We start from the raw sequence: 25,121 nt of genomic DNA, 5'->3' as shown, positions 1-25,121 counted from the left end.
GGCATGTATTAGAAGAGAACAAGTTTAAATTGCAGCTCCAGAGCTTGGAGCCAGGCTGAGCTGGTTGCATGTTTACTGTTTGCATGCACAAAGATGAGTGATGTCTGCTTTTATGGTGTGGTGATAGAATGAATATGAAGCCCTTTGTGGTTTGATTGCTCAGGGTGTATAATGTGGTTTTATAAAAATGTGGAGTCTTACAGCAACTTGAAAAAGATCCTGAATCTGAATGTATTTATCTGTTGCATACCTAAGCTTGCAGTGAGCTGCTAACTCCATCGCTAGATCGAAAACCAAATAGTTTTGTAGCAGTGAGTGTAACTACGCCTCCCCAGGCATTCTGGACGAAGCATGCACAGACTGAAATTATTGAGGTGAGTGCTCAGATATTTCTAGATTAGATTTAAAATCAAAGCTAACACAGGAATCATTTCTTTCCTAAAAAATATCACCTTGCATTAACTTTTGGCTTTTTGTTTATGATTACAGGGAACAAGTAATCCTATCTTTCTAAGCAGCATTGCCTTTTTCCAAGACTCTCTTATCAATCAAATGACACAAATCAAACTCTCCGTGTATGACGTCAAAGATAGATCTCAGGGAACAGTAAGTTTGCTTTATTCTGTTGCCTGCCCAGTCAGTGGAGCAAGGAAATGAGAGACAAAGAGATAAAATTAGTAACTTCTGTGGAAGAAAACAAAGGGATAGCAGCACTGATCATACAGAAAGCAAGATGGGTAGGGAAAGGAGGAACAAATGAGATTGGCTTGACAGAGTGAGGAGCATTGTCACTTTTCTCAACTGAGGCTTGTCTGCAGCAAATTTGGAGACCATGGATTTAAATAAAAAAGATCCTGTCATTTGTCCTCTTACATTGTGGACATTTTTAGCGAACTAGATAATGAATAGGATCTAACATCCCTAACTGAGGCTTCTAGCCTGTGCCAAAATGCCAGAATGAAACGTTCCTTTGGAACAGAACACCTAAATTCTGGGAATCACTGATACATTACATTTTGTTCAGGGGTAAGGTTTGTTCCTTTACTGAAAAAAAACTTTCAGTGTCAGCGCTCCCATGTTGCTACTTGGATTTTTGGACAATACAGGCTGTTTATTTTCCCACTGTTGTCCAGAATACTGTTTCAGGCCCAATGTGTCTGCTCTTTCATGGCTTCCTCAGGGACAGCAGAGCTGTCCCTGTCTGTTCAGTGCTTCATGGAGAAGCTTTAGGGAAAAATTAATGCTTCCAGGGGAAGTACGTTCTTCACAAGGAGACAAATTTGGGTCAATGATGCAGCCTGAGCCCTGTTCAGCCATTGCTTTCAGTGTTCCTGAATTGCTTGACCTAAGCTCATATATACTGAGATGCCTCCATGTATATCCTAGAGAAACAAAAATGCATATTGTCCTCTAGTAGAAGAAAAACTTTTAGAAATTGTCAAATATGTTAAATTTCAAGAGATTTTAATTAGTTGTATGTGGTGTATTTAGTTATGATTTTGCTCTTGGACTTCTATGCATGATAATTGTATTTTGCACTTCAGTGCTGTGGTCAAAGCCTTTGTTCACTGTAAAGGTAAATAAAATTCTGGAACTCATCTTCTTTCAGATGTATTTGTTGGGTTCTGGGACATTCACTGTAAAGGATCTTCTTCAGGAGAAGTACCACAGGTTGCACATAACACTAAGGTTTGTAATATTTTCCTTCTTTTAACTGTTAATTCTTCAAAACATGCTTAAGATGAGATGAAAACCTCTTATGTCATGACTAAGTTGAAATGAACCTAATTAAACTCCCTTGTTTTGATATCAAGTATATTCTGATTATCAAAATGTGTGAATACATGCATCTCTTCTCATTGTCATGTTACCCTCAAATGTATAAGCTGAGCACAGAGCACTACCTAGGCTGCCTTCATTCCATGCAGCATCCTTGTGGAATAAGGGGAATGTTCTCCTGTTGGACTAACCCATTATAAAATTATTACAAATGAAGTTGCAAAGCTTCCTGTTTAAACTGTTATTGAAGTTTGAAGATTAATACCCTTTTATAAGTGTTTCCTTGTTGATGAACAGGTCCTCCTCCAAAAAAATCTCAACGCAGAGTATTTGTTGCAGGTCGGCTGAAAGTGACCGTGTTGGTAACATCACAGTTATTGGATGGCAGATGGAGGAAAAATCTGACCAAAGGCCTCCAGTGACAAGGTCACCTGATACCATTAATGGAAGGGTGAGTTTGAGCATTCGACCAAATTCAGAAGAATGCAGATTTATTGCCAGCATTGAATAAGCTAGGTTGACATCTGCCATCAACTTTCCTGTCTATCTTGATATTTAGTAGAGCTTTACATTTTCAAAATACTGTAAGGAGCAGCCTAATGGTGATGAAGCCATTTTGAGATTTGCAGAGCTCTTGGTGCTCATGTGTGGGGTTAAAAGTCTTGGGAAAAAAATTAATTTAAAATTATTAAGCTTTAGTTATCAAGTATTCATGTTCTTCATTGGAAGAGGCTTCTGGTACTGTTCATTGGTGCACTTGGCACATGGATTACCAGTTTCAGAGACATGTGGTATTTTATTTCACATTGTGGATAGGAAGGTACCATTAGGCAAAACTGTAATGAAGATGCTAGGGAATTCCCAGACCTGTTTGAAAGCAGATGTTTGCAGTACTTTCTCAGCCTAGACATATATTTAATTCTGCAAAGCTTGTGTTTTGAGTATCTTGGTGATCATTGCACTCTTATATGTGTATTATATTCACACTGTGCACTAGAATCCCTTTTTATCCTCCAGATCTGTTCATGACTATTGATGCAGTACCTGCAAGGATTCTGGAGCTGTGCTAGCATAATTGAAAGCCTGGATGAAAATTTTTGTAGTATTTAGAAGTGTGCATAGAAGTAAATAGGATTTATTATTTCAGCCTGCAATATTTTTTATTCACAGTAGAAATATTTGAAATATTTATTTAAAGCATGTGCGGAGTTGGATATTTCTTTGAAGTCTTTCTGATAGGTCATCACTGCATATTGTTTGGGCACTGAGGTTTCATTCTTTACTATTTCTGATTTTTCTTGTTTTTGTTCTTGTTCAGACTGTGTTGCCAGTTGATGAAAGTTTAACAGAATCCTTAGGAATCAGATCCAAATATGCTTCATTGCGGAAGGATGCACTACTGAAATCTGGTAAGCTGCCCTGGGCTGTAACAAGTAAGCTTTAGGTATCAGTAAAAGCTGATCTGCCCTGTGTGCCTGTGGCCCCAGGGCATTTCAGCAGATGTTTCATTTGAATAGGAGCAGGCTGCTGATTGAGCAGTCCTTTGAGGGTCATACCAGAATAAATCATTTTATCATATGCACTATTCTGTATTGTAAAAACAGCAGAAGCAAACTCTTGCCATTAGATTGACTGTAATATAACATTTTTCATGCAATTTCATAGTCCATTCCTAAACAATTGTTGCAGGGTGAGGAAAGGGTCAGAGGAAAACAAATTGCTTTACAAAAAGAATCTTGCAGAAGAGTTAGTTTTCCAGCAAATGGTTGCGTGAGAGGAAAATGCACAGTACATAGACAAAAAAAAGGGCATTTTAAAAGGTGAATATGTATTTAATTTAGCTTCTTTAGCAGTGTAGTAAGTCATTTGGAGTGGAGGCTTTTCCTGCAAACACTTGGAGAATGGCCATTGCAGAATGACCATGCCTGCAAAAGGTAGACTGATGCCTGCTTAAACCAGATCTTTACAGCAGGGTGTTTCAGCATAGTGAACTGAAGCCATTTACTTTAAGAAAGAAGAGACTTTGTACACTTTTAAGTCAGATCCTAGGCTTAAATAACATGGTTTTAATTCTTCAGTGTTTGGTGGTGCCATTTGCCGAATGTATCGTTTCCCAACCACCGATGGAAACCACTTGAGAATCTTGGAGCAGATGGCAGAGAGCATCCTGTCACTGCACATCCCTAGACAATTTGTGAAGCTGCTTCTAGAGGAAGATGCAGCAAGGTGAGTTTTGGGATGGATTACATGTGCAGTAATACAGCAGTGATGTGGCTGTTACTGAGTTAAAAAGGCATAAATGTATCTGTGTTAATGCACTGACTACTCGGTGAGATAAGAAATGGCTTTGAGAGTCAGAAGAGTAGTTTTGAATGGAAAACAAAACAGAATTAAAGCAAGTAAAATGAAATGCTGTAGTACAGTAATGACATGGTCTCATTTTAGGAGGTGTGAGGGGGAAGGAAATCTGTTAAGCATTTTGTAGGTTTAGTCTGAATTTGCTTTTTTGAAGCAATTAACTTTCTTCCAGACAACATACTCCTTTATGATTGTTTCTTCCCTACATTTGTAGGCTGTGGTTTGCAAATCTAATGTTTTATGTACTCTTTGTAAATGCCAAGATTAGAATGTTAAAACATTTTAGCTGTGTTTTTGAGTATTGGGCTTTTTTTTTGACTGTATTTTAATCCAATCCTGTAGATTTTAACTAAGTCTGACCTTAATTAATACTAACTGGTGTTCTCGTTATTGTATATTAGGACATTTCAGTTCCTTTGGAATATAGTGAAATAAAATCATGGGTTAATCCATTCATTGTAGGTATTTTCATATTTTGTGAAAATGACAAACTCTCACAGGAAGATGGCAGAGACTTTTTGTAATGCATGGGAAAGCTAATTGAGTTTCTGAACTTTCTGATGTTATGTTTTTAGTGTGTGTGCTTAGATTCTAGAAATTGAATGCTCTATCTTGTTCAGCTATCCGACTACAACCTTGGTGGAGCAGGCTAGGGGTATGCCATTGCACATTAAGTCATGAGGTATTTGTTTTTTATTTTGCATCTTTGTTTCTGTACAGCTTTTCTCACAGTAGGTTTAAAAGCACCTATTCATTATTAGATACAACCACATAATAATAAAGAGTTGGGAAGTTTATCCATAAGATGCCATGTATGATGGATGAAGGTTAAGGACTTGAATATAAGGAGAATTCAGGGTGAATGAGCAAAAAGATGTGTCTTTCAGTAAGACTGTAGACAGTGAAGTTAGAGGCCTTGGCCATGAAATGTGACTGTTCAGATGCTCTTGCTAAAATCATGCAGAGATTGGTGGATGCCTGTTGTAAAGAGGTACAGGTTAATAACAGCCCAGGTGATTGTTAATATGACCTTGTATATGTCCACTGGGTGGTGTGGCTCAGAGGTAAATAGGCCTTTGTGTAATTACTGAGAAAGGCTGCCTTGTCTCTGTTCAGTTGAGGTGACCCTCAATAATGTGCACAATCACACTTTGTATTCATAGAGTCACTCAAATTTGACCTGCTCTGTTCTCCCTTCTCAGTGCTGCAGCCTGGAGGAATGACAGACAGCTAAACAAGCACAGCTGTTTCTGTCTTCACATCCTGGTGACTTTTAAAACGTCCTTGGATAATCACAACTGCTGTCTCTTAGATAAAACTCTTCTGGGCCAGAGCCCTTTGAAAGGAAACATCTAGGGGGTGTGACGTTTTGACTGCCTATTTATTTATGGCATCCATATTCCTTGCTGCTTGGCTCTAAGGGACAAACAAGTAAACTTGAAGTGGTAAGCTGTGAATTTACTTCAGGAAGACCAGGGCTCAGATGCATGGCTGGTTTTGAGCAGGGAGTTTGACAAGGTAATCATAATAGCATCTTATGCAGAAAGCAAGTTTTATGATGAAACTGGAAGTGTCTTTATCTAGGTCACTGATAAATATACTTTATGCTGTTGCCTGTTGGCAAATCAATCTGATGTTTTTCTTGGAAATTTAGTTCTTTTTGATAATATCCAAAGTACTGTGGAGTGGGAATTGCTCTGTGAAATGCTGTCTTAAATTATACACAGACAATTGGTTAAAACTATGGAATTAGGAATATTGAGAGAATTGCAAAAAGAAGTGCTGGATCCTTTTGACAGATGATTGTTCTACCTTTTCCGGGGTAATGTGCTATTGAATTTAGTCTGGTGTTGACTTGTTTATTTTTTCCTCTTTCTTCCTTTATTCCAAATAATACACTAATCCAAGAAGAAAGTAATACAAATGTGTCATGAAATACACTGAGTATTTTCTCAGCAGCACTGCTGGGGAACAGTATGTAACAGAGGATTGCCATGTGTGACTGGAAACCTGGCAGTTGGGGTACAAGGGGTTTTCCTGTTTGTATCTGTGGATGTCCAGTCCTCCTTTATTCTACCCTGAGTGCCCAAAATCCTGGATTTCAGATGAAGATTTTTTTGGTTCATCTTCAGTCTCTCCAAACCCTTAATGCTTAATGCTTGCAGTCTCTCCAAACCCTTAATGCTTGCAGACTCTCCAAACCCTTAATGCTTACACTTCTTAGGCTTTCCCTGGCCTTGCAAACTGTTGTGTACCTACCTTACCAGTGAATATACTCCTTGTACCTAACATCAGATAGGTGCTAATATCCCACTCAACCTCTGTCAGAGTTTTTAATTAAAGAGCCACCACAGTTCAGTAAAGTGTCCTTAAAAGGTCCTCATTGTCCCAAGTCTCCTGACACAAGACAGTTGCCATCATTTACCAATCCTCATATAGTTGGAAAGCTCCTGCAGAAAGGTGGGAAGTTCTGCTTAGGATCAACACCTGAGGCTCCTGGGGGGAGTACAGTGTATTCTGCCTGTGAGGAAACAATTTACCTCAGAGTAGTGCTCAGCCTGTGCTCTGAGATGTGCTTGTGATGTGCGTTTGGAAGTTTGGGATACGTGTTGTTTCCAGTCTGGTGAGTAGCTCAGACACGGTAAATTGAGAGTGTGTCAGCTGAGGATGGTGTTTTGTTGATAAGATGTGAAACTCATTCTTGGTCAAGTGGACTATGGACATAAACACCTCTCTTTCCCTCCTTCCCCAATTTTTTTCCCCCCAGGGTTTGTGAACTAGAAGAATTGGGAGAACTGTCTCCTTGTTGGGAAAGCCTTCGTCGACAAATAGTTACACAGTACCAAACAATTATTTTAACTTACCAGGAAAATCTGACTGACCTGCACCAGTATAAAGGTGATTTTATTTTATAAAAACATGATTCTTCTCTACCAGGATTGTTAGTGCTTCTCTGAAATTGGGAACCCAGAAGGTTTTATGATGAGTAAACAATGTTATTATATTTTTTGTCTTTATTAATAATTATTGTGAGTTTGCTAATTACCGGGGAATATTTGTCTATTCTGTTTGTTCTCTTATCTTACTCTGAAAGTAGAGGACAAGGCATGAACAGTAACAGAAAGATTTTGGTTTGTTTTTTCTTTTTAATTTTCTCTGCTTTACTTTCAGCACATAGCAAATGATGAATAAAGCTTCTTGAATGTTTTAACATATGCACAAGGAGAAGAGTTTTATGCTTAATTTTGTCTTGCATTTCTCAGGTCCTTCATTTAAAGCCAGTAGCTTGAAAGCTGATAAAAAACTGGAGTTTGTTCCCACAAATTTACATATACAGAGGATGAGAGTCCAGGATGATGGAGGATCAGGTATTAGTTTCTCTTTCTTCACTGGTCTTGTTACTTTTCTCTCCTCTTTTTTTAATTTCCATCGTCAACCGTACAGCCAAGTTTCTGCAAACTATAGTAGTAGTGCTACTTGGCATTTTTGTAGCACCTTCTATTCTCAGATTCCAAATCTCTTTACAAAAGAAGAGATGGAAGTATAATTATTGCTGTTCTTCAGGTGGCAAAACTAGGTTCTGGAGTTAACTGAACTCTAGGTGGCACAAGTTAGCCCTCGTAGTAGGGTTGGGTTTAGCTTCTGCGTCCCTTCCAGACATTCTGAATTGCAGTAGAATAAAAAAGGTTCTGACTGTTGTTTCTTGTTAAGCTTGTGTGCTTTTTCTCCAGAATCAATGTGTATGGCAATGCAAAATCACATTTTTTCACATCAAGCTTGTTTCATTGTAAATAATCTGGGCTTTCCCTTGTTTTAGCAGTAATTCCCTGTGATCATGAACACACACTTGTGTCCATGTGAGGGATTCCAGTAATGGCAAGCTTTGTATACAGACCAGTGTTCAATACTTCTTTTTCACAGTCCATCTTCTAGATTAAGAAACAAAGGACCTGCATTCATGTATGGTTCTTTCACCTGAAAAAGTATTTGATGGATTTCCAGGGCCTCTAGAACAACTCAGTTTTCCATGTCTTTCAAACCTTGGCAAAGTTTTCCAGAAATTTTTCAGAAAAGATTTTGAGCTTACACAATTGTTTGTCCACAATTGTTTGTCCATGTTAAAGATGACAGGTTTTCATTTGTAAGTCCTTTTTGTCCATCCCAGATCAGAACTATGACATAGTCACCATAGGAGCACCAGCAGCTCATTGTCAAGGCTTTAAATCAGGTGGCTTGAGGAAAAAACTGCATAAATTTGAAGAGGCAAAGAAACAGTAAGTAGAAATAATATTGTGTCAGCTATTATTGTGCGTTTTCCTCCTGGTCCATGCTCAGTTATTTGGAAAATCATTCCATTCTGTTTTTATTTCATTCAATAGTACTACTATACAATATTATGAATTGAATATTTTTCTATGCATTTTTTTTCCAAAGAAGGAGAGGGAAAACAGTTTCTTCCTTATATTACTGTATTTATTTGTTTACTGACAGACTCTTTCTAAGAGTCTTTTTATGAAAACTGTAATTTTTCTGAATACTTGTTGATTCATTTAATTTAGTTATTTTAGGTGTTGGGTTTGGGTACTGCCCAGTTGTGGGTCAGAACATTTGCTGAACATCCTCAGCTGCACTACATCATGCTTCAACCCATTATTTTCAGGAGACTTTCAGCCCTCTCATAGCTTCCAGGTCCTGTTGCTGAGCTCTCTTTGGTAGGAACCTGCTGTACCTGATTAGTAAATTCCTTGTTGACAAAATAGATTTAGTTCTGAAACTATTGCTGGAGGCTTTCCTGCATTGCCTAAGGTTTATGCAGAGATTGGGCTTCTGAATTTGTTCTCTGCCCTACAGGCAGGATACTTGACCCCAATGGGGTCCACAGGGACTGCCCAGTGACCTCTGTGGAAGAGTGGATGTATGAGCTATAGGGATTGCAGAAGCTGGGAAGGTCCCATTTGCTAACATGGCACCCACTCCAGCTCCCAGAGAAGGGAGAGCGCTGCAGGGTCTGCATTGCTTCTGCTACTCTGTGGAGCATTTAAGGCACAGGAGCAACAGGACAAGGAGTTGTTGTAGTCAGGGAAAAGGAGACCTTGATAATGTCCTTCCAAATAAAGGATTAGTAGGATTTGGAGCTGATAGGACAAGGGAATGACGTGGGAATTAACTGCAGAATTAATTTTGGCTGTAGAGAAATGAATAGCAGCATGTTGTGAATGTCAGTTAGATACGAACTGATAAACAGATTGGTGCAAAAACACCTAGTGCAATTACTCAGGCTGACAGAGTGCACTAGGATGGGAAACTGTAAACTTGGGAACACTGGTATGCAGGTTCACCCTTTCTGTTCTTTTGATACCACTTTTGCTCTTTGAAATTACCTCCTTCTGTCAGCGTAGCCACTGAAGTGGTTCTTGCTCCTGCAATAGCTAATTTCCCAAGGGGATTTGTTCTTTTCCCCCTCACCCAATAATTAAGTTGAATGGAGAGTTTAATTTCTATCCAGAACTTTTCCTCTAAGCTTTTCAGAACTGTTCCTTCTGGGTCCATGAAAACTGCAGGTTCAACATTTGAAGAACAACTTTCATTTTAAATGCATCTATGTTATTAAAAAAGCCAGTATAGTAGAACTGAGATCCATCTCCTCAGTTTCATTGTTACATTCAGTTCCTTCTTCTTTCATTGGCATAACTGTGCTTGGTGCATTCACAGCATTTCCCCAGATCAACTCATGGTCATCTGGCAATCTGTGTTTTTTTGCTTACAACTTCACATACCCATCTTATTGAAAACATGACTCAAATAAGTTATTTCCCCAGTCATACTTTGTTTTGTTTCTGCTTTTGGTATTTGCTAACAATCTGCTAATTTTATTTTGGTTTTTTGTTTTTGTAGCAGTTATGAGGAGTGTTGGTGAGTTTCTGTTTCCAAGAGTTCTATAGAGGGTTTCTGTTCTCTGGGTTGTTTTATTTTCCTTTGTTTGGCAAAGATCTGGTGTGTTTTCAAGTGTGCAGGGCTTTTTAATGTCATGCATCATGGCATCCCTAATTGTGCTCTAAGTAATTGTAGCTGCTTTGTAGAACATGATGTGTGAATGAACTTCATTTCATCTGCAATGTTTGTTTGCAATGAACAGCTAACTTCTGGCTCTCTCTGACCATAAGAAGTTAAAAAAACTGAAAATCAGAACACAAGGATTTTATATATTTTCCTTTGTTATTTCCAGTGAAAACTCTCTGGAATGAGAAACTTTTTTGCCAGTAATGGAAGATAATTAAGATAATTTTTTGTATTTTAAAACCTTGATAGTGACAGATTTGGCATGATGTATACTTTTGTAATCCTTGTCTTTATTTAAACATTTTCACATAATATTTTTTCTCATTTTGTGGTGTTCAGTGCTATCAAAAGCAGACATTGCTGGGTGGTTGAAAAATGCAGAAATTCTGCTCTAAATTACTCTTATTAAGGTTGAACCCCTAATTCACTGAGAATTTAAGTCTGTATTACAGTTTGCTGCTATAACACAATGAGAGCTGTTCATTTGAAAAAGCAATTGCAGGTTGGAAAGTAAGTATATGTGAACTTTACACCATAATTTTTTCCCCAGTCATCCTAGCAAATGTTTATTGTTAAAAATATAACAATTCTAAATCCAATCTCAATATGCTGCATGGCCTTTTCTGCCAACTATGTCTTTATGCATGTTAACCACACTGTTGTGGAAAGAAATTGCTCAGAGGAATTGTCACTAAGATCACCAGTCACTAGAAAGCACAAATCAAGTACAGGGAAAGCCCTAAAACCTGAGATTAATTTGCTGTATGGGATAACAGTGCTGGGAAGTGGTTGTTCTCTGCCTCTTGGGTGGGTGGGCAGAGCACAAACAAGAAAACTCTTCCAGGAATCACTTCTGAGTTACATCCTTTGATAACACATCCCTCATCTTTCTTTTGTAATGGAGCTCAGGCAGACACTGGCATTAGACTTCTCCCTTGCCTTAATATCCATTAAGGGATAAGAATTGGAATTGTGACATGATTTTGAACACAACCCTCGTTTCCTACCTCACAGATACACTGCAGAAATGAACAGCATTGCTCTAAGGGTAGCAGAGTTCCCACTCCTTGGAGGTCATGATCTGTTCCTGAAAAAGAAACCCCTCTCCATGTAACCTCTCAGCAGGGCTGTCTCCATTTAACAGTGCTGAGATGGGTGCAAACAGTAGGTTCTTCTGTGCTGTCACTATGCTGAAGCCATTCATGACTGAAAAAAAATAATAAAATTAAGGTAATACACAATAGGTGTCCTTTCATGCTTGATGCATGGATGTTGCACTTGGCACGGCTGGAGATGATGTAAGGCCTAGTATTTGGGTACCTTTCCTACTGGGAAGGAAGAACCCAGCATTTTGCTTGACAAAGGGAGTAGTTGTCAGTCGGTTCCAAATAATTAACTAAGAGCACAACTTCAACTGAGAGTAATTTTCTAAGTTAAAAGGCAGCTTTTGTGAATGACTCTCAAGTGGGATCAAATTACCCTTTGGAAGTGCCATTCTTTCTCCAGCAGTTGTAGACCATCTGTCTTGGATTGCATAAGCAACTTCTATAGACATCTAAACTTAAAAGGGCATAATCTGTTCTCCATTGTCAAATAAGCAGTCTTAGTGTAGCTGCATTATCCCCATGTAAAGATATGTTTGTCCCTAGTTTAGTATTTTAAGTGTGTGCTAACAGAAACTACACAGAGAACAGTGTCCTTGGATCAGCCTGAAGATGCATGTTGATTTTTTACATATCATAAAATTGCTTTTGCTGGCGTAACTTGATTCTGGTCTGCAATAGGGGAAATTATATACTTGCAGAAGGACTTTTTTGTTAATACAACAGTGTTTGCATTATGGATCTGGGTGGCATTTCTGTGTTAGAAGAAGCATAGATTTTCTTTTCATTATATTAGTAGATATATGGTAAAACATGTTTGTAAGGAAGGCCTCAGTGAAGTATCTCTGTTGTAAGAAGAGGGAGAATGGAGCAAGATGTCCCTGCAAAAGGTGGTTCTGTATCTGATGGCAAAATCTGTCACCCACATTCTCCTCAGCAAAACTGTTCCTCTGGTGTGCAAACTCTGCCCACAGCCCCTTGGTATTAGGTATTAGTAAATCTGCATCTGAATACTTTTACTAAAGGCAGAGAAGTCTCTAGCATCATGTTCCTGCTGTGCAATTGCCCACTGGACTTTCACTGTTGTTCACCAGTTTAGGTACATTTTTGTTGTCTGCCATTAATTCCCCAGCATGCCACTGTAATGTGTGTCCCTGTAGATCAATTTCCCCCCTAAAATCAGTCTTTCTTTTTCAGCACTTCAACAGGTTCCCAGTCTATAATATACATCCCACAGGACATCGTTAGAGCAAAGGAAATTATTGCACAAATCAACACCCTGAAAACACAAGTCAGTTACTATGCAGAAAGGCTCTCAAGAGCTGCCAAGGATAGATCAGCTAATGGCCTTGAAAGAACACTTGCCATCCTAGCAGATAAGGTAGGAGAATAATTCATCTCCCTGCTGAAGCACAGTGTATTGCTTGTTCTGTCTGTACCTTTAGTAGCTTTTCTTGAAACATCTGTTTTACCTTTTTCAGTAGTGTTGTAACATGCACAGACCTAAACAAAAGTTATATAAGCCTTTAAAAGTTCCTGGTTTTATTTATGTATCTCCTACTTTTGACACTCTTGCCTTTACCTCCTCTTGAAAGTGCAATGTCCTCAGATTCCCTCTATTCATTCATCACACTGCAGTAATGTGCATTCTTCACTTTCTTTTATATCCTTTTCTCCATAACCACCTGGGATTTTTTTAATGTTCTGAGTCATCTGTCAAGCAGCAGCAACTGTGTGAAAGTTAATGAAACAATTCTGTATTTTTCCACTGGTGAAATAAGGAATAATGGTGACATAACCTTTTCTTGAATTATAGTAATGTAAACAAGTTATTTCTTGATGTGCTAACAAAAAACAGACTGGATCCACAGCTGAACACAATCTTACAGGGAGAAAAAACCCAAATACAGTTTTACTGACCTTGTCTGTCCTTGAAGCAGATCTGAAGGCTCTAAACAGCAGTAGGGGCCAATCAGCTTGACATAAATTGTCCCAGTGGAAGGGATACACATACAACTTTGTATAACAGGACCTCATGTAAATGTGTTATTTATTGTAGTACTCATTCTAAATGAATACAGCGTTTAATTGTTCTGTGGGATTTTCTACAACTGGATTATGTGTATATATAACATATTCATGTCTTGTTTGTTGGTATTTTAGTAGACACTCAGGCCACATAATTTTCCTATTCATATGGTTTACAGAAATCCTTTAATACAACACAGCTAAATAAGACAGGGAACAAATTGCATTGATTAGTGGGTTATACCTTCAGCCCTCCTCTTAAATATTTTTATGATTTCAGACAGGATGATTGGGGTGAAACCTGATCCTTCTGGTGTGGCAACTGTTGTGTGGGGTATAAAAATAATTTAATATAGAGTATAGTGAGTTGGAAGGGACTATAATCAGGATCATCCTGGTCCTGCCCTGCCCAGACACACACCATGTGCCTGAGAGCATTATCCAAACACTTCTTGAGCTCTGTCTTGGTGCTGTGACCACATCCCTGGGGAGCCTGTTTCAGTGCTCAGACACTACATGTGTCTGCACATTGTTTTAAGTTTTCATCAAATGGAGAATAAAGTGCAAATAAAGATGAATTGCACATTCCTCAGTGAAATTTTCAACAATTAGAAATCTAATATAGTAGTACAGACTTTGTATGTATCATTTGTGTTTTGGGATCCTATACTATTTTTTAAGGTCATTCTGTAAAAGTATTCTAAAGGCACCTTCAAGCAATAATTTCTTTTACAGAATACTGCTTCTTTTTTTTTCTTTCTTGAAAAAAATACAGTATAAATTGTCTATGGAATCATGAAAAGTATAAACTGAATGGAATCATGAAAAGTTTTCAAAATGTGGGGCTTTATTGCTTTTTAGACCCGGCAACTTGTCACAGTTTGTGACTGCAAGCTGTTGGCAAATTCAATACATGGACTGAATGCTGCAAGGCCAGACTATATAGCTTCAAAAGCATCTCCAACCTCTGGGGAAGGGGAACAAGTGATGCTAAGGAATGATCAAGACACACTTGTGGCCAGATGGACAGGAAGAAATAGTCGATCTTCTCTGCAGGTGGACTGGCACGAAGAAGAATGGGTATGTTTGCATAGTGGAGCGATGAATCCTTTGTTCTTTTTACTTTCTTTTTTAATAAGCTCTGTAGCTGCTCACCAGATATGCATAGGATGAGTATGTAGGAGGTGTTGGTCAGCTAGCAAAGATGTTGTCTCTATCCTGCAGGCAGTTACTCCTTGACATGGGAATACAAGCAGGCTTTAATATTTCTGGGTCTCGTAAACAGTGGAAACTCTTAGAGGAGGTACACAGCATTTTTAAGGTGAGGCCCAAGGGAAAGTAAATAGGTTTTCAAGTGAAGAACTGACCACACTACAATGGGCTTTTGCACTTTCCCAAGCGTATTTTGGGGGTGCTAGCTATGCAATTTGGCCTTCCTCTTACAGAAATACTCCCATAAACATTTAGAACTTGCAGTCAATCACTGTTTTGATTATGAACAGGATTTTAAATCTGTTTGCACAAAGTATTTAATTTATTTTCCCTACCACACTGCCAATCAAAATGAAAATTGGACTGTGTAAATTCTGTCATTGTGCTAAATAAGCAGAAGTTTACTAAATCTCGCAAATAGTCAAGATTAATTAAAGCAATTGCTAATATTGGGAAATACCAACTTTTAAAAGAGATTCAATTCATTTTGGAAATGGATCCTTGCTAGTTGTAATTATTTTGGCATACTTTGACTTACAGTCAAACTCACAGTAATAAGATAGAAATAAAGCTAATTCAGTGTTTAGGCATTGCTGTAATACAGTCATTTTATCTGTTGTTCACTGAGTTACAAAGAAAAAAAGATGTGTGATTGTATACAATTACTATGTCAAGCATGAATTTCAAGAGTAAACAATAGTGCCATCTAGAAATTGGAATTATAGGGCAAGAGGAGGAACTTAAAATCGTTTGGCAAGCTTACACAGAAAATAACTTTGCTATTTAGCACACAAGTCATGTCACTAGACATTGTTGACATCCTGGTATATGTTATTTAAATATCCATAATTTGTGTGTGCACACATGCAACCACTACATGCAACTAATGCAACCAATGCACACATGCACACATGCAACCAATAGTCCAGAGGAAAGTTTGTAGAGGAATTGGGACTAGAATCACAGGAGGAAATATATCGCCAAGGGATTTGTTACCCAGTGTCTCTTTTGGTTTTAAACTGGGAAAGAAATGTTTTCTTTTCAGGAGAAAGTTTGGTTGAATGTTGACAAAAGTCTGGAGTGTATCATACAGCGAGTGGACAAACTCCTGCAGAAGGAGCGCCTGCAGAGTGACAGCTGTGAGGACGTTTTCCAGTGTGATGTCAGCAGTACCAGTAAGAAAGGTAATCGGGACAGTCGTGCCTACTGGATAAATCCAGAAGATTTAAATGAGACCTCATCATCCTCACCACCTTCATCATCCTCACCACCATCTTCATCCACACCATCCTGTGCATGCCATTCTCTCAAGACAAGTGCGTATGCCAGACGCTGCTTCTCCCTGCTGCTCTCTTCCTGTGTGCTGGCATCATTCCTGAGCCTCCCCTACAGCCCTCCATGTGTTTTTAGCTCAGTGGTGGTGTTAAGCAGTGATGTCAGGCAGAAAGAGCTGTTAGGTGTACTGGGAGCTGCTAAGCCCATTACTTCTTTTGAAATCCTGGTCCCACTGAAATAATTTCCAAATCCATTGGTGGCAGTGTCGCTTGGTTTTCACCCTGTGTGTTTTAAGCTGGTAAAGCAGTTGTATGGGTTATCACATGACAGACACCACCTCTGCTGGCATTCCTGTTGGCTTCAGCTTCTTTGCAGCAATCAAAGCTTATTACAGGTAAATAAAACATGAGAGAAGTGCAGGCACTACTAAAAAACTGATAGTCCCAGCTGGGCTGCTAAAGCATGGGAGAGGACCACAAGCAGTCCCATTAGACTGAGCTGAATGTAGATGAACCTAACAATTCAAAGCAAATTTTAACCCAAACTGTGGTGCTGAGGCACTCAATTATTTAGACTTCTTGTAGCTGGAATGTAGGAATTGGCAGTGCAAGTTCTTAGTTGAATAATCCATTCAAAATTTAAGCTCAAGTGGGTGCTGTATTGAACCCAGTGTAAAGTTGTAAGCATGCAAATGAAATAAATCCTTGTAATTTTAGAATGACAGTTTGGCAGCTGTGCATTAAATTTCAGAATTATTTTATTTACTTATGTACTTGACTTATTCTGACATTCTTTGCATGTGGTCATTCTGATTTGGCCACTTAATAGCACAGGTGGGCGAAGTGAACCTCTAAAATGCCTGATCTGTGTTCTCATTTCCTTTGTCCTGTTCTGTCTTGTTTGATGGCCCTTGTCCCTTATGTGTGTCTGTGACTTCATGTCCATCACATTGTTAGTGTTGCAGTGGGAGTGCCTTAAGAAAAAAAAGGCAAAAATTAAGTGAAAATGTTAATATATTTTTTGTGTAGTTTTGCATGTTACCTTATAGTTTATTTAGTATCTTAGACAACCATGTTTTTCTAGATTAGACTGACATTTTTGTGCATTATTAAAAAATAGGAGTGTAGGTTTTTGTTTCAATAACCTTTGACTAAATTCCTTTTACTGGTTTGATACCTATAAATGTTTTTGCTTGCCAGCTAGTTTACATGAAGTTTTATATGTATTTACATGTAAGTTTAATCAGTAACCTTCAATGCACATTCACACAAATGATTAAATGTTGTGGATTTTTAATATTAAAAATTCACAGGGAAAAATCTGTGTTGAGTGTTGTCAGAAGGTTTTCCCAAGACAATTGGATGCTGGAAACAACTTAGAATAATATTTTCCTACCATTTTCAGTGGTTCTTTTAAATCTGCTCTGGATCTTGACACTTACACCATGTAAAAGTGGAATTCACTCTGTGACCCAACCGAAGATTTTTTTAGTGCAAAGAATTTCTGTAACTTTTCCCTGCTGTCCTTCCAAAATAGGGGGAAAAAATCCTTCTGTTTAACCAACAGAATCTCGGGCAGAATTGAAGGACAAAGAAGGTCCTTTTTCTAAGTTCAGAATCACAACATTTTTGGTTTTGTGTATTGAAAGAATTAAGGTTTTTCCAGTCAGTAATTCTGAATTTTGAATAAATGAGCAGAGAGCAGACGGAAATTATTTTGAAAGCAATGTAAAACCAAGCCAAGCAAGATAGTTCCAGAACTGGTAAGAGAGGGATGGAAAAATTTGAATGAAGGATCTCTCTAGAAATGAATGTTTGTGAAAGAAAATATTGCCTGAAATAGTAGAAAGGAAACTTAAAAAATATATTTTCAAACATACTTAGGTTATTGGCTTAGATATTCATTACTAAAACCACATAGGGACATACAGTTTCTTTTAGTGAACATGATGGATTTTAATTTAGTGAGAGGTTTTTCTGATTATCTAGCTGAGATGATTGTCCTGATGCAACACTGTTGAATTTTATATTTTCTGTTGTTATATTCAGATTTATAATTGATTGACTAGTGAATCTAGATATAAACAACAGAAGCTTAAATTCTGTTAGCTTAGTAAACTACTTTTCATTAATGCAGGACTTGCTACAACAGGGCTTATGTTATTTTTTACTGTTAGCACTGACCTGTAGTATGTTTTCATCTGACAGCTTGATCCTCCCACTGAAGTGAGTATGGAATACTCACAGACTTCACTGGTGGAGTTTCAGCCCTTAATATACATTCTAAAATTTCTGTTAATTATCTCAGAAATTGTGTAATGGAATTTGACTCGGGTAGCAAAGTACTGGTTTCTTCTTACTCTTACATTGTGGGTGCCTTAATGTAATTTTCTGTTAAGTGCATTGAACTTATTGCTGGTCTTTCGCTCTTCTGTTTAGCAGCCTTACTGCCAGCTTAATCTGTGATTGCAGTAAACCAGTGGTTCTCAAATTGTGCCCTGTGGATCACTGGGGGTTGACAGTGCCCTTGCTGGTAATCCACAGCGAGCCTCTGAGCTAGCAGGTACTGGCTTTCCTCCAAGTCCCCATCCAGGTGTTCCTCTGATCAGAACAATGGAGTGGAGGAGACAGCCCATGCCCTCCATGCCTGGGGGCAACAGAGTATTTCTGCCTAGCTCCTCTTCACTCAGTGAAAATGTTTGAGAACCCTGGCACTGAGCATTTGAGTTGCTTGTATTTAGACTGTGTTGCTGCTCCTTAATCATGCATGTTGCCCCTCCATTTCTGTGCAGATTGCAGCCCTACTCTGGAAGAATCTGCCCCAGGTATGTGCATTCATGGCTTCTGCTTCTTCTGAAAACTGCAGGGGATTGTTCATACTTAACTGAACAAGTGCCTTGCTTTAAGATGGACCATTTTGAAATGGCAATGCTTTACAACACCACGTGAGTTACCTAAGCTGTTGAGCAGTTATTTCCTAAGAGTGCAGGGGGTATCTGGTCTTTTTACATGTCCAGATATGGGAGAGTGCTTGTTAAGGGCCTCTGATTTCTCCAGTTGATGTGTTTCAGCAAAGTGATGTAGATGACAATGGATTGAGGCTTGTTCCAAATGTCATTGAAGTCTGTGGGAGTCTAAAATTTCAGACATGCCCTTTCACATGGGCTGTTGAGCTGGTCTTTCTGAATGAGAAGTTGAGGAGAACATGGAGGAGCCAACAAGGCTGATGGAAAATCTCTGTTGTGGGTGCATATTGACGCAGGACGACCCCCAGCCAAGGAATAACGTGCAATGACTCCAGTGATTTCAGAAGGCTGAACAATTGCTTTATTAAGTTATACTATATTCATACTGTACTATACTAAACTATACTATACTAAACTATACTATATTATGCTCAAGAAAATACCTATGACCCTTTCCAGACAGTCACGAAACAGCTTTGACCTAACTGGTCAATCAATCCAAACACCCGTCACCGGAGCCCAGTTAACAAATCCCTCTTTGGAAAACCATCTCCATAACACATTCCACATGTGCCAAACAACAGATGGAACAAGTGAAGATAAGAATTGTTTTTCTTCTTCTCTGAGCTTTCTCACTACCTCCCCCAGGAAAAATCCTGGGCAGGTTGTGCCTTCTGCTCTCTGTGAAGAGAGCTGAGGCCACAGGTGCACACCAAGTGGTATTGGGGATTGCAAGTCTCATGTTTCAGGATACAGAATTTAGGAGTCTCATCCCAGTGTTAACATTCTTTCTTCTGTCCTTGTCCCTCTGTACTTAATATGAAAAGACTAAAATATCTTTTCAAGGCCTTGGAGGACAGCTGTTTTAATGATATTTTTATTGCTCTGGAGAAGAGACCCTTAGGGCAAAAAAAGCAAGAACTTTTCCCACCTGACGTTAGAGCCTACAAGCTTTATGTATTTGGTTCTCTTAATAAGACACTTATTTTTTATGAAATGGGCAGTAGTATATAGTCAGCAAAATTTCACTGTGTGAACTCATTGGTCTTCCCAACACCCCTACCTTGTTCCAACCTAATTTGAGACTGGGAGTGCAATTCATTTTCTTCCTGTTCACTGTTAATAACAACTGCCACTGACTAGAAAAAAAGGAGCACAGGTGACACCTCTGTGAAGTACGCAGCAAAAAATCATTTAGAACTTTGCAGACTGACAAGGGTTTGTTTTTTCATGGCTAGAATTTTAAACCAAGAGAATACACAGCACAGAGGATTTTTGCTCACTACCTCAGTTGAGTCCCTGCCTTGTATGTGAATGTTGGAAGAAAGAAACCCATCTAATAATTGCATTATCTTTACCAGTGCACTTTGTGATTACCAAAGATAAACATATCTTTAAAATGAAGTGCTGTCAGACACACTACAGTTTTAAATCTTCACTGAGTTAGTAGCTATATACATGTACATATATATATATATACATGTATGTACATACAGTCAGTGAGATGATGATGTGCTGGAAAATATTTTCAGTTCTCGTTATTCTCATTTGCTTACAGAAAAGCTCTTAAATGCAGTAAAAGAAACACTGTTAGTTTCATCTGTATTTTGCTTTCTAAGTGTTCACAAGGCCATGTTGTGGCATCTGACTAATTTTGAGATAAATATTTAATAGAATTTAGAAGATAAGCTGTGATTCCTTGCCTGTTCTTTTGATGTTTCCTGCTTTATTTAAGGCAATGAAATAGAGTCAAACAACTTTCTCTTTGTGTAGTTTGCATCTACCACATAGAACAAAAGCCAAAAGGATAGTTCTGTTACTCTTGCCAGATATGTTTCTGTTAGCAGACTTCCAGAGTTCCCCTCTTTGGCTGGTTATCAAAGGAACATTTATTATTACTGACTCTTAGTTCTGCCTCTGAATCAAAATCCCAAACAATTTACTTTCGGGGACTTTAAGTGTCTCATTCATGCAGGTTCTGGTCTGTATGTTGCCTTGTTCCTACAGCCAGCTGGGGTGAGAGTTGTGTGTGTGCTGTTTGTGAGCTCTGGTGCTTCTAAAAAATAAAACATATTGTCCTGCCCTGTAAAAAGAGAAGGACTTGGACAACTCAGTTTCACTTCTGTGCTTTCTGTGCAGGACCTTGAACAGAATCCCTCTGGATCATATGTTGTTTATTTCAGTGGAAGAAAAGCTCCAAAGTACTTCCAACAATCTAGGACTCCCATCTAATTCACTATGTTTAATATTTCTTGTTATCTAACTTAAAGCCTTTAAAACTGTTCAGGAGACAGGGAACACTTAAAAGAGTACCTACATTAATTTCTCACCTCACACCTTATTATTCTTAGGTGCAAGTAGGAGATGAACATCATCTTGCCTCACTGAGGTGCAATAAGGATCAATAAGGTGGTGAAGCAATTGAATGATACACCTATGAGGCTAGAGATTGAAAAGGCAGGTGTTTGGGAGGAATCTCATTGACAGAGATGGCTGAGCAGATGGTCCCCATTTCTGTAATACAATGGACTCCTTACTGTCTGTCCATGTATGTGCAGTGAAAGGGTTTGTTTAAACAAGAACATGCAGTTATATACACTTCTGTATATAATTGTTCATGTTTCTGTTATGATTTCCAAATCTGCTATTGTACAGCCTGTTGTGTGGGCACAAATTTTGGTAAATTTTACATGGCCTGGAAAGTTATAACAGCTTTACAAAGTAAAATTCTCCATATTTTCCTCCTGCAATAACCACACTGTAAGGTTACTTAATTATTACAAAGCAGGGAATAACCATCCAGCCAAAATAAAATGAGTTCTAAATGTGAATTATTTGTCCTGCAACGGGAAGTTTCTTCTTAATGTGTGTTTGTTTCAAATAAAGTCCTTCCAACCCTGCTAATATTTTTTTTCTTTCAACCAGGTGAATGGAGTGAAGCTCTTTATCCCTTGCTGACCACACTCACTGACTGTGTAGCCATGATGAGCGACAAGGCCAAGAAAGCCATGGTGTTTTTATTAATGCAGGACAGTGCCCCAACAATAGGGCTCTGCCTGAGCCTTCAGTATCGCAGGGATGTTGTCTTCTGCCAGACTGTAAGCAAGCACATATGCATGATTTGATTTCACTTCCATGTTTGGTGGGGTTTCTATGAATATGAAAGATTATTCTTTCCAGAATTTTTCAGATCTGTTCCCAGGTTTGACACTGATTTCCCCTTGCAAGCTGTGCTATCCTGTCCTTACTGGTTATGTGCATTTGACAATTCATAAATTAGGTGTCTCTTTGGATATACAGTCATTTGCTATTAAAAACAAAAATTATTCCAGAACTAGTAAAAATACTAGTATGCTAAAATATCCTGCTGTATTCAGAAACAGCCCTTGCCTTCCAATGCCACCAGGCCAAAGAAAAAGTAAGGTGTGAGACAGGGGGGCAAAAAGGTCTGTGAGTAGCAGGTGTACTCCCTCAGTTGCCTTTTGTTGTTTTCTGCATGGACAAACCCAGCAGAAGTCCAGCTACAGGAGGAAAAATTAGTTCTGGGGTTTTTTTCCCAGAAGTTCTGTTTCTGGACCTGCTGGCATCTCTTGTGTCCGACACTGACTAGCACGTGTCTGCACTAAAAAAATTTCCACTGCCCACAGAAAAAAAAATCCTCTACCCACTACACCTTTGTATTATGTCTGCTTTCCTGTGAAATCATGGTCTTGTTCATTTGTTTTAAACAGTTTATTTCTTGGACATCACTGGCAGGGCTTTAGTCTGATAATGTAATATCAAAAATGTAAAACAAGTGACAGGATGAGAGGAAATGTCCTCAAGTTGTGCTGGGAAGATTTAGAGTACATATTAGGAAGAATTTCTGCATGGAAGGGGTTGTTAAGACCTGGAGTGGGCTGCCCAGGAAAGTGGTGGAGCCACCATCCCTGAAGTGTTCAAAAAATGTGTGGGGATGTGGCAGTTGAGGACATGGTTTAGTGGTGTACGTTGTGGTGCTGCTGGGTTGGCCTTGGTGATCTTGGAGGTGTTTTCCAACCTTAATGAATCTTTGATACTGTGATCTCATAGTGTTGCCTTCTGATACAAGGCAGGCGACTTCCGCGGCGCCTTTCCCTGTCTACCACATCATAGAGATAAAATCAGGGAATTTTCTAATATAAAACCCACCACATAACGCAGATAATTTTAAAATTCAATCCTTTGGATACGTTTACCCATCATGTTCAGAACTTTATTCTCTTCTGTTTAATTCTATAACAAAGTCATACGCCTATATACAAAGTAGATGGCCATCACCTGGGAAATTCCTTTGTGGACAGTGAATTAAGACTAGTATTAATTTTAGATAATAGTACTTAGTACTACTTAGTACTAATCTTAGGACTAGATCCTCAGGATCTTGTTCTGAATATCTTGTAATATCAGAGTTTAAGTCTTCATAATGTGAACAGATACTGCATTTTAAAGCTTTCTCAAATGTAATTTTTGAAAAGCAGTAATTTATTCATACTATCAAAATTCTTGGCCTGGAACTAGCTGTTTTGCTTTTCTGTCTAAAACAAAACCAATTCTCTAAGGAGCAACTTCTGTAATTCATAAGTTGTAGACCCTACCACAAGTGATCGTGTTCAGAAAACAAGGTGTGAGATCTACAGCAGCCCCATTTTGAGACAGCTTGTGAGATGAAGGCAGTGTGCCCTGAATCTGATTTTATGAGTGTTTTGGGTTTTCATTGGTTGGTTGTCTTCAGCTGCAAGGAAAAAATGATATTTAAAGGAAAAGTGCATCTATGTGACAGATTTTATTGCACCTCTTATACATGCTGTGATTTTTGTTTGGGGCTGAAGAACCTTCTTTATTTTGAATCATTTCATTCTTGTCTGTTTCCTCTCTCACAGCTGACAGCTCTCATTTGTGGTTTCATTATCAAACTGAGGAACTGCCTGCATGATGATGGATTTCTAAGACAACTCTACACCATTGGCTTGCTGGCACAGTTTGAGAGCCTGCTGAGCACTTATGGTAAAGGCACAAGGCCAGGGGGTGGGATTAGCTGTTGAGTCAGCAAATTCTGCATTAAATTGGCTACAGCAGGATCTGAGTGTTTGGGACAATCTGCAGCTCAGCTACAAAATTATTTTAAAAACTAAAATGCAAAACTAGATTATAGCCAAAGTACTTAATTATCTAAAAACTCTGAATTTTTTTACACTTGCTTGAATTGCTTCCAAAAGATAAGTGTAGTTCTTTTATAATAGAATTTCAAAGGTTTAAGAAAGACTAAAATGTATCACAGTGGTCTTTGGGGTTTTTTTTTTTCAGAAAATAATTGGATGAAAGTTCTGGTAAGCTGGGAGAAACTGTGCCCAAAATACACTTTTTGAATTTTCTTGAAACTTCTGTAGTCTTGCAGCACAATGTGAGACTGAAGAGAGAATATGAAAAAGGGAAAGTACTTCACTCAGAAGTGTTTCACTTCCATGTCTCAAAAGCTGTCTGGATACTGGTTAGGGAATGTTTTATTAGACAAATCCAGAATACCTTGTGCAAAGGATATCATGGCTCTGACAATGCTGAGAAGTACTTATTAGCATCACCTACCTTGGAAAATCAGCATATAAAATACTTATAAAAAGAGCAGTAGTCTGGACTGTTCTAGAAAACTGGTGTTTTCTAAACTTGAAAACACCAAGTTATTTGAGCATTTCAAGGAAGTTTTGCCTGATGATTGTAAGTATTTTGTAATTAATGACAAACTGAACTCAAAAAATCAGCCATGACGTTGTCTGTAGACAAGCGGGAGACCAGGGCTGCAGCACTGCTTCATCTGTGGAACTTCTCTATGGAGTGTTGGCCTATTGTTGCCATCAAATTGACAAAGGAAAGTTGTGCATAACAAGTAATTACAATTCACTTTTTCCTCTTGGATTTAGGTGAGGAGCTGGCAATGCTGGAAGATATGAGTTTGGGAATCATGGACTTGAGGAATGTAACCTTTAAAGTAACTCAGGCTACATCAAATACATCTACTGACATGCTGCCAGTCATCACTGGAAATCGGTAAAAAACAATAAATATACTTTATTCCTCATGAGTGGGAAGATGCTAAAATTTGGCTTTTTCTACCCAAGTTGTAGAAGAATTGCAGTATAAATGAGGAGAGCAAAATCAGCCATTGTCAGGAGATTGGTAGATCTGATATGAATGTCTATGAGGTTATAAATGCACCATTACAGGTTGCTGCAGGTTTGGTTTTGAACTAGAATAGATCTTCTGACTAGAAGCAAGTTGTGGCAGTTCCTCAGAGTCAGTTCTGACTGGTGTTTGTTTTTTAATGT

At 38.5% G+C, this 25,121-nt stretch overlaps 1 protein-coding gene across 13 annotated transcripts in view; it reads left to right on the top strand.

Annotated features, from left to right (window-relative positions):
• The window catches only part of INPP4A (inositol polyphosphate-4-phosphatase type I A), a 110,660-nt gene that overhangs the window by 67,373 nt on the left and 18,166 nt on the right, over positions 1–25,121 (top strand). For 5 of the 13 annotated variants that reach the window (XM_054272195.1, XM_054272189.1, XM_054272186.1 and 2 more), the window contains 17 exons: positions 256–374; positions 490–606; positions 1,610–1,689; positions 2,077–2,230; positions 3,098–3,188; positions 3,858–4,005; positions 6,905–7,035; positions 7,401–7,505; positions 8,303–8,411; positions 10,033–10,050; positions 12,498–12,681; positions 14,190–14,408; positions 15,586–15,724; positions 18,607–18,639; positions 21,706–21,878; positions 23,682–23,805; positions 24,717–24,843. In XM_054272195.1, coding sequence (XP_054128170.1) covers positions 256–374; positions 490–606; positions 1,610–1,689; positions 2,077–2,230; positions 3,098–3,188; positions 3,858–4,005; positions 6,905–7,035; positions 7,401–7,505; positions 8,303–8,411; positions 10,033–10,050; positions 12,498–12,681; positions 14,190–14,408; positions 15,586–15,724; positions 18,607–18,639; positions 21,706–21,878; positions 23,682–23,805; positions 24,717–24,843 — 2,071 coding nt within the window. The remainder of the gene's footprint in view (positions 1–255; positions 375–489; positions 607–1,609; positions 1,690–2,076; positions 2,231–3,097; positions 3,189–3,857; positions 4,006–6,904; positions 7,036–7,400; positions 7,506–8,302; positions 8,412–10,032; positions 10,051–12,497; positions 12,682–14,189; positions 14,409–15,585; positions 15,725–18,606; positions 18,640–21,705; positions 21,879–23,681; positions 23,806–24,716; positions 24,844–25,121) is intronic. The other 8 variants (XM_054272198.1, XM_054272193.1, XM_054272197.1 and 5 more) reach the window with 5 other exon arrangements.

This window comes from Melozone crissalis, unplaced genomic scaffold (genome assembly GCF_028551555.1).
Source record: "Melozone crissalis strain CALT ecotype California unplaced genomic scaffold, PUWL_Pcris_2 ptg000013l_1, whole genome shotgun sequence".
NCBI lineage: Eukaryota > Metazoa > Chordata > Aves > Passeriformes > Passerellidae > Melozone > Melozone crissalis.
Note: the sequence above shows the minus strand (reverse complement) of the source record. Positions and strands in the feature narration are given on the sequence as shown.